The sequence below is a fragment of the Cebus imitator genome, unplaced genomic scaffold (assembly GCF_001604975.1).
Source record: "Cebus imitator isolate Cc_AM_T3 unplaced genomic scaffold, Cebus_imitator-1.0 Scaffold125, whole genome shotgun sequence".
Taxonomy (NCBI): domain Eukaryota; kingdom Metazoa; phylum Chordata; class Mammalia; order Primates; family Cebidae; genus Cebus; species Cebus imitator.
In genome coordinates this window covers 349903-359977 of record NW_016107440.1, presented here as the reverse complement: position 1 = coordinate 359977, position 10075 = coordinate 349903, and the positions used below count along the sequence as shown (strand labels likewise).

Sequence of the window (10075 nt, the reverse complement as noted above, 5' to 3'; positions counted from 1 at the left end):
GCCTCCCACAGTGCCGGGATTACAGGCTTGAGCCACCGTGCCCGGCCATGTATTTGAATTTTTAATACTTCGACAAGTAAAATTTAAACTACACATTATCAGAACTGCTACTGCAAAAAAATCTTAGGAGAAAATTCCTTACTGTTTGACTTTAAAAAATGACCTTGGCTTTCTATCTTGTTAAATTCAGATTTAAAAATAAATATTTCATTATTAAAGAACAACAGGATGAGAAAGGGTCAAGTGACGGAAGCCTAAACAGGGCAGCACTGGCCGTTGACAATGCTGAGTGATGGGAGTCCATTATGTCATTATACATACTCTGTAATGTTCCAGAATGATTACGTATTAAAAAAAAAAAAATAGCCAAATTAATAAACAAGCAACTACTGTATTTTCTTCAGGATGAAATAAACATTGTTGAGCACTACAGGTTCAGTAGGGAACGAGGGCATGGTCACAACAACATGAGCACTGACATCCAATTTAACCACAGCGTGTGATGTAACACCGCGACACAATGGAGAGAGAAATGGGGTGACAATGTGAACAGCTTAGTCGTCATCTACTAAAGGAGGAAGTCAGCTGGAAATGTCTAAAATTGATAAGATATAGAAATATCATTTTATTCCCAAAAAGGAAATGACGCACTAAGGAATCCAGCAGAAGAGTGGAACTACTCCTCTTTGGAGTCGGCCTAGGGATTAAGGAGCGGGTGAGCTAGGGGACTGCCACTTTTCATCCTAAATCCTGTAGTACAGTATTAACTAAAAACTTCTTATTACGAAATCTGACTGATAAAGAAAACCAAAAATTGAAACGAAAATGTCTAGGTTAGTCTTTATAAACCTCTGTACAACCATCATCCCAGTCAAGGCAGCCCCTAAGATGCCTCCCCAGCCTTCCCAATCACAACTCCCTCCCAACAGCTTCAAAGCAGCCTGTACACTGACTTTTATAGTATTTTTTACAGTACTTTTTTTCTTTTACTTCATAGCTTTTCTTTGTAGTTTTACCAGCTTCGTATGTGTCTCTAAACCTATAGCTTAGTTTTTAATGTATTTTATAATTTATTACTAGTGGATTCAAAGAATATGTATAAAATACACACATGCTGTTTCCTTCACTTTGAGAAATCTTTAGTAGGCTTTAAAGACAATTCCCCAATTTACTCATACCCCAAAGACTCCTCCCTTCAAAGTAAGAATAAAATAAAGGTTCAAGTAATAATAATATCTAAATCCTCATAAGATTCTTTTGTGCTGGGTACTGTTCTATTTTATGTGTATAAACTCATTTAATCATCAAAGTAACAGTAAGACAGGTTTTACTGTTACCCTCATTTTGTAGAGGGGAGCCAGGCACAAAGAGATGATCACACAACTGATAAATGACTAAGATTCAAACCATGCAGCCTAGCACCTGAGTCTGTGCTCTTACCTACCGTCTCATGACAAAGTTATCAATAAAAGAAAAATTAAAAATATAAAATATATTACTAGTAATAATTATTTTTGACTTAAGTCTTCTAGAGAGTCCAGTATCTCAAACAATTTAGCTTACCAGTAGTGTTAATTACCAGTAATTATTACCAGTACTAATAATTTTATGGCTGCTGGCTCACACCCGTAATCTCAGCACTTTGGGAGGCAGAGGCAGGTGATCAACTGAGGTCAGGAGTTCAAAACCAGCCTGGCCAACATGGCAAAACCACCTCTACTAAAAATACAAAAATGAGCCGGACATCGTGGCACGTGCCTGTAGTCCCAGCTACTCAAGAGGCTGAGGCAGGAGAATCACTTGAACCGAGGAGGCAGGGGATGCAGTGAGCCGAGATCTCGCCGCTGCACTCCAGCCTGACAGAGTGAGACTCCATCTCAAAAAAAAAAAAAAGAAAAAGAATTTGGCTTGTTTCTTTTTAGATGCCACTGGAAATTAACAAGATTAGAGTACAAGGAAAAGCAGAAATCACCTAATCCAGCCTTGTTACTTCATTGCTAAACATACAGGAACGCAGGGGAGTACTTAACCCCAGTTCCCAAGTGACATACACTAGTTTGTGCTGGAGCTAGGGTAAAAACCCAAGGTCCTCTGATTTATATTTATTGTACAGTTGTATATCATCAACTCAGTTATAAAAAGCCTACCAATGATTCTGCAGAGAGCGTTTAAAATTTTTATTTTAAAAATTCTACCAAGTAAATAAATCCATGACTGCTAGAAGTACATCTCGATCATCCTGCCTTTTACCAGTTCTCACCCCCTTTCAAAACCTAAGAACAATAACATTTATGTTCCTTCAGTCAAACAATACTCAACTACTGTGTGCCAGGCATTGTTCTAGACAGAGCAGTTTCATGCCTGCATAAGGTACGAAGATAAATCAGTCCTGCACTAAGCTTGTAGCATCTAACAGTAGAGATGTGGGGTGCAAAATATGATATCTACGCAACGAAGTGCTATAAAGAAAGATTTAAAAAATAGGTATTTCCAAAAGAGGGAATTAAGCAAAAAGGTTAAAGGCATGACTTGAAGCATGAGCAGGATCCAGGTAAGAGAACTGCAGGAGGACTGTCAGGCATCCCAAGGTGGAAGCAGCAAAAAACAAAAACTCAAAAGTGAGAGAGCATAGAACGCCTTTGAAGAACAGTACCTGTTTAGCTGGATCATTAGCCACAGCAGCAAATAGACTGAGAAAAGGAGAAGCCATACAGGACAAAGGTCATACATTCTAGACTGACATGTTTGACTTAACTCCTAATCCAGTGGACAGTGATCCACTGTAGATTTATGAGAAAAACGACAAAACTGGGACTGCATTTAAGATTAACTCAGAAGGAAAACATAGGATGAAGAAGCAGAGAATAATTTAGGAAGTTACTGCAATCCAGATGAGAAAGAGTGCAAACCCAAATAGAGGTGAAAGCAGGTATGCAAAGAAGATTAAGGCATTACAGAGTAAAAATGGTATGCCCTGGCAGCTGACTGCATGTAGATGGGAGAAAGACAGACAATATGGAGACAATCCAGATACATCATTAACAGAAAACAGGCAAGTAAAAAGTTGACCTACATGTAACCTGTTTAAGAGATCTGTCTAAACATGGGGTGGGGGGGGAAATGTGTTAATAATCTTATTTTACTTCAGAAAAGCAAAGCTTCCCTTAGTAAAATAAACAAGACTATAATATGCAAACTCTAGTATGCAAAAAAAAAAAAAAACAAAGTGGTGTCATTGAAAATTGGATCTTTATACTTAATATATTTGTATAGCAATAGCTATTAGAACAAGTACATATTTTTACTAAGATAAAATTTTTTTTTTTACTAAAATATATATATATACCAAGTAGCATTTTAGGATGTTAAAAATATGCTTATGTTAAAATAACATTTAACAACCTCAAAAGAAAATTACTTAATGAATCAGTAGAAAAATGCAGCTACTAAGTATTAGCAAAGGGAAACTATAACTGATTTAACTGCTAACTTTACATGGCCAATAGGTTCTTGAAAACTTCGACTTAGCTTTCTGCTCAGCATCTTGTTACAGTATTGACAAAAAATGATTTTAAGTTGCTTTCTTTGCTTAAAGTCGCGGAACCTATTGACAACATTAAGTGAGGACTTACTCTGTATCACAAGTTATTTGCTTCAGTTAAATGATGTTCAGTTTGAAATACCAATTTCTTCTGATTAAATAAAAGCCATGTGGTCTTTCTGCCTAATGTTTAACAAGCAAACCATGAGCTCCCTGTGGGCAGAGTTTATGTTCTAGACAACAAGTATCCTCAGTGCTCAGCTTTTAGGGGACCTTTCCTAAGGGAGTAAATGGAATTCAACCAAAGAACAGTTTCCAAGTATACGGCACTTTCAAAACTTGGTGAGTATTACACAACAGCACAGAACTAATGATCCAATACTGGAGTGTCTACTATTTAACAGGTAATGGAGTTACAACATGAGTAATACACAACTCCTCCCTTGAAGTTAGGACTTATTTCTCTAAACAAGTCAAACACCACGGACTTCACCAGAAAACCCTGATTTATACTATTTGTATGACTATCAGTCAGTCTCTTTTGTTACTGGTTTCTTGTCTAAGAAACAGATGAGGATCCAACAGAAAAGGAACATGAGAGCTCTGCAAAATATGACAGATATAGCACATGCCAGTTGGCTTCCCATAGGATTCACCACACTCTAAAACAGACACTTCATTAAGAATGACACTGACACAAGCAAATAAAAGCATTCGGCTGTCTAAACGCAAAGCCATCTCCTACCATCCACCACCTGAAAAAAAATCTCCAAACAGTACTCTACAGACAGGTCAGAAATATGAGGACAACACAATCTAGGGAAAAAAGGTTTGTAAATTTTCACCAAACAATTTTTTAAAACTCAAAAAGTACGTTTAAATTTATCTTGAGTTTTGTCTGGAAAATTCCTACTGTAATTCAAGACACAGAATACTATTAAAGCTCAAATTTTAACACTTCTGAGCAATGAAATAATGCAACTACTTTATGGGAAATGCCTCTGTTGCCTAAGACCATCTCAAACAAATGTACGACCTTGAAGTTTCAAAACTCAACTTCTGAAACACATCAGTCAACAAATTTGGGGAGAAAATTAGACATAAGTACTTCAATTGATCAAACACAGTTTCTACCTGCAGCAAGAATAGCAGCTTTCTAGAAGACAAGCGATATATGCATAGCAGTTACTGTCTTATCCACCTAAATACCAGACAGGCAACAAAATGAATAATCTGAGCTACCATCTCTTCACAGAATATGCCAATCAGCATTACATTCCCACAGCAGACAAAGTCAAAAGAAGTTAAAAATCTTCCCATAAAAATAAAAGATGCTGCTAAGAATGTTTCTGAGCCAAACATTGATGGCACCTATTTCAATTTACTTATCTAAAAACAATGTACAAACAGAAAAACGCATCACCATTTATTCCTATGTGGAATTTATGTAACAAAGAAACCCTTATATGGAGCTCAGAGCTTTCATGTGATGATTCTATACGTCTAATCATCTATTGCTCCTTTCATGTAAATTCAGAGTAAAAATAATAAAAACAAGGCATAAATTACAAAAGAAACAAGGCTGTATTTCAGAAAGGTAACTTTTAAAACTGTTTTTACATTTCTTGGACAATAAACACAAAATCATCTTGAATTTTTAGTAGTCTCGGCTTCAAGGAAATCCCTCAGGAAAGAGTTCTGAAAAAATTATATATCCAAATTTTGCATTATTAAATGCTTTCTTACCTTCTGCTACATCATCATCTACTGCTCCTTTCACCTGAGAAAAACACCACTGAATATCATTCCCTCCTCCAGCTCCTGGAAAGAGAAAACATACCAATTAAAACTGAGTTCTGCTCATGTTGACTCTCGTAAACAATCCACGGTTGGCATGATCATGATACTAACAGCTTAGTTTTGCCCACACATACAACTACCACCAAGAGCACAACTACCACCAACAGCACCAGTTTGGAAGAAGGTTAAGTCCCCAATAGTTGGTATTGTATTAAACAGAAAAAAAGATTCCAGGTATGAAATATTTAAAGGCATATGTTCTATGGTCATTATACATCTGCTCACAAACCTCCCTTCCTCTCAAAAATCATAAAAGCCTTACACTCAGGCAAGACCTACCAGAAAAAAGTAAATAGCAAGAGTTAAAAAGTTTTCTTTTTAAGTGTACAAAAAGCCTGCAGAAGAGTTAATAAGGTTAAACTACCATGAAACATAGAACGGAGAGAAAACTTCGGGAACATTACTGCCTGGGTGAGGAGTAATGATTCATATGAACCCTATCACCAAGTGCACACACAGCAAACACTACACCCATTTCTTTGCATTCATTACCAGCAAATCACTGGCTCCAGACAGAGAGGAAAAGAAACCAAAATGAATGCTGCTAAAGAGACTGTCAAAGGAAGCTTGTTCTGCCTCCCTTCAACTCATCCCTCGACTCCAAAGGATCTGGCAAATAATTCATTTTGCTAGTATGTCATCTCGTGCAAAACAATTTTAATCTCATTTCATCATTCAACAAGGCCAACAAGCAACTTGTTTCATGGCAAACCTTAAGTCAATCCGACATGTTAACTTTTTCAAAAGGTTTAATTCTCTAAATTATGAACACAGCACGGAAAACTGGTCTAATCTCGGAATGTTTCTATTTCACGTGCAAGTACTGAGGACGAAACGGTGAAAACGTCCTGAAGCTCCAGGGAGAAAGACACTGAATCTAAATCTGGAACCCATTCTACTACATGAAGGAAAAGATTTAGCAACACCAACATGTACAAAAAGAATTCTCAAAGCAATTACATTACTTCTCTCTCCCCTGTCACCCCTATTCCTTGCTAAATTTATTTCCAAACTGGTTTTCTCTCTACATCCTTTCCCCTCCCCTACAAAGCTTCTACCTAAATCTCTCTCCTCCTTACTATTTATATCTCTGAACTCCGCAACTATTTTAACTAACTCTACCAAACCCTTTTGGGAAAAGGACATCTGCAAAAAAGCTAACATGTTAAACGGAAAGTTGAAATTATGTTTTTCATGCAACTTGCTGTACATGAAAGGCCTTGCACTCTTTGGTGGGAAGAGGGAAAGAAACGGAAAGGAAATGGTTTGAAACAAAAAATTTAGGCTTCCAATCTCAAAAATATTGGCATCCACAGTGGGGGGAAAAAAAGACACATATGCCCCCACTGCATTTTAACTTGTAAGGCGCTCTTCCTTCTCAGTGCAAAATAATGTGTATATACACCCAAGGCGGCTTGCAGCCCGGGGAAAAAAAGAAATTAAATGAAGACCTGCAGGAGAAAATAAAAATAAAGACGGGGGGCGAGGTGGGAGAGGATCCACCCGGCTCCCGAGCGGGAGAGACAAATCTGCACGCGCCCCCACCCCGCCCCACCCACGCCTCACCCCAAGCTCGCCGGCACACCCCACCCCCACTCCGCCACGGCGCCAGCCCCGTTCTCCAAGCCCAGTGGCTCTCACCGCGACCACTCGCCTCCTCCGAGCCCTCCCCGCCTCCACCCCACCCCGCTGGACCCCACTCCCTCAAACCCGAGGGGCGCCCCGTGGCTCCGCGCGAGGGCGGTCGCTAGGGGGTGATGGAGGGAGGAAGAAGGAAACGGTGCCTTGTCAGGGGGCGAGGGGGATTTCTCCTTTACCTGCCATGTTGCGCTGCAAATGGTGACCCTGCGGGGTTCCTCGGGGTCTCCGCTTCCTGAACTCACCCCCCTCACCTGGGGATGGGGGGGTAGAGAGGGCGGATGGCGGCGGATGGCACCTGCGGGGGGAGGGGACGGGGGCTGGGGGAAAAGGAAGGAGGGGCGGGCAGAGCAGCCGGCAGGATGCTAGATTTCACTCTAAGGCTTCCCCGCTCGTGCTCTTTCTCCGGCAGCGGCGGCGGCGGCTACGACAGCGACGGCGGCAGCGGCAGCGGCAGGGGCAGGCGACTCCACTTTCAAAATGGCGCCGGCTGGCCTGGCCAGTGACGTCACCCACGGGGCGGAGCCGCCGGGCTGGGGCGGAGAGCGGAGGGGGAGGGGCGGGGGAGCGGCCGGGCGGGCTCCTGGCCACGCCCCCTTCCTGCTGCGCTCTTGCCCCGCCCTCGGCGTCCTGGCCTGCGCGGCCTCTGCCGCGCCCGCGTCTCGCGGTGGCGCTCCCTCTGCCCGCTCCTCCTGCCCCAGGCCGCGGCTGTCTGCGCCTCGCGGTGTCGCAGCCCCTCGCGGTAGCGCCAGGGCTCTGGGGCGGGCTCAGCTGTCCAGTTAACGTGCTCGTCTGCAGGGATTCTTGGGGTCCTGTGCCTTTTTTGAGAATACCCGTATTGCTACTTAAGAAAGTGTCGCTTTGCGTCAGCCCTGAGACCACAAAGGAAGGGACAGCAGTGCAGACTCGCTGCTCAGCCGGGATGAAAGTTCACGGGGTTCAGAGGGACGCGCTTGGGCTGCTTCCATCTGGGTGAATTAAATTACCTTCGCGTGGGCCCCAGGAACCAAGGCGGGAGTCCTGGGCACTGCGGCCACTAAGGGTGGTTTCTAACAGAAACCTGAGTTTGCGGTGAGAAGGGTATGGCCCAAGAAGTAGCTTGGGTCTCTGCAGCTAAGTAAACATGGTGGAATCCGTGCTTAAGAGCTGGGCTCAGGGCGGGGCGCGGTGGCTCAGGCCTGTAGTGCCAGCACTTTGGAAGGCCGAGGCGGGAGGATCGCTTGAGACCGGGAGTTCCAAGTTCAGCCTGGAGAACATAGGGAGACCCATCTCTACAAAAAAAAAAAATTTTTTTTTTTTTTTAAATTAGCCAGGTATGATGGCGTGCCTACAGTTTCAGCTACCAGGAGGCTGCGGTGGGAGAACTGCTGGAGCCCCGCAGGTCAAGGCTGCAGTGAGCTGTCAGCCTGGGAGACAGAATGCGTTCCTGCCAAATCTAAAACAAACAAACAAAAAAAGAGCTGGGCTCTGAAGCCAGGCTGCCTAACGTGATTCCAAGGCTCAGCAGATGAAGATGACAGTCCTACCTGATAGGATTGTTGGCGAGATGAAATGACTTAATTTGAGCACATGATAAATGTTAGTTGCCGTTATTATTAGATTTGTATTGAAAGCATCGTCAGTAAGGTTAAGAGGTAGAAGGAAAAAAATGAACAGGAAATGCCAGTCATCAGCTAAGACGGGATGTGCACTTCTGCTGAAAGATGCTCTAATGATGCAGTTGCTATATACGGCACACTTTACATATCGCATTCCATCTCCGCAATACTCCTAGGAGATAGATATGCACGTTTTACACATGAAAACCACCTGCAAAAGCATCCAGAATTTGGCCTAAGGCTGAATGGAGTGATAAAGGCGTTTGGAGACCAAGAAGGGGGAGTTTAAGGTATTTATACCTCCTCCCCACCATCGCCACTTTTTTTTTTTTTTTTTTTGAGACCGAGCCTCACTCTGTCGCCCAGGCTGGAGTGCAGTGGCCCCATCTCAGTTCACTGCAACCTATGCCTCCCAGGTTCAAGGGATTCTCATGCCTCCCGAGTAGCTGAGACTACGGGCACACGCCACCACACCCAGCTAATTTTTTGTATTTTCAGTAGAGACGGGGTTTCACCGTGTTAGCCAGGATGATCTCATCTCCTGACCTCGTGATTCGCCCGCCTCAGCCTAGCAAAGTGCTAGGATTACAGGCATGAACCACTGCGCCTGGCCCCCACCATCTCCACTTTCTACCATATTCTTGATTTCTAAAACAGTGGAACTGTAACACAATACCTGAAATTCCTCCAAAGGTACAACTGCACTACTGCATGATCATTCCTCCATTTCTGCATGAAATGAATTAACCAATGAATTAACCGAATGAATTAACCAAAACCAAAAATCCACCCTTTATCTGTCATCTTCTGGCTACCTGTATAACAGGTACAAAACTTTAATGCACTGTAGGATATATTTCCTTCAATGTTGGTATTTTCATAAATGTATTTCTCTGGATATGCCTTCAGTTATTTTCCTTTTCATTTGCTCGACCCTTCTTTGGTGGTTCTATGCTAGACTCTCCAGAGAGAGCTCTCTATCCTAACCAGAACCCAGAAAGAGGGAGAGAGAGAGAAAGACAGACGGGAAAAAAGAACATAGACTTTACACATCCTGAAAATGATTTGGTTTACATAAATGATTTGTTCTTAGAAGCCAATAAAGCTTGCCTAGAAACTGGTATAATTATAACAAAAATTCATATAGCACCGACTACGTGCCAGGTGCTGTTTTAAGAACGTTATTTGGAGCCTCAAGGGTACTTCATGCCTGTGGAATGGGCTGACATGGTTCTGATAATCAAGGGCCAGTGTGCCCTGGCACCGTGGTATAAGTGACCTGGCTCTTTTTGGGCCCTGGACAGCCCTGTCAGAAGACCATAAGTCAACTTCCATTCATCAGAATGCCCCTGAGGAAGAGGAGCCACAACACCCGCTAGCTCAGTCAAGGGTTGCTTTTGTCCATCTCACTGCCTATCTTCCTCTTAAAAAAAATTCT

General features: G+C 42.5%; 1 protein-coding gene across 5 annotated transcripts in view; it reads right to left on the bottom strand.

The window, feature by feature from the left end:
* PPP2R2A (protein phosphatase 2 regulatory subunit Balpha) overlaps positions 1 to 7552 on the bottom strand; it is a 78305-nt gene extending 70753 nt beyond the window's left edge. Inside the window, exons 1-2 of one of the 5 annotated variants that reach the window (XM_017540381.1) lie at positions 7219 to 7552; positions 5288 to 5362 (exon numbers count right to left, since the gene is read on the bottom strand). In XM_017540381.1, the coding sequence (XP_017395870.1) occupies positions 5288 to 5362; positions 7219 to 7225 (82 nt within the window). In that variant the 5' untranslated portion in view covers positions 7226 to 7552. Of the gene's footprint in view, positions 1 to 5287; positions 5366 to 5680; positions 5839 to 7218 lie in introns of those variants that run through there. The other 4 variants (XM_017540383.1, XM_037742665.1, XM_037742664.1 and 1 more) reach the window with 4 other exon arrangements.
* Between the last annotated feature and the right edge of the window lie 2523 nt (positions 7553 to 10075).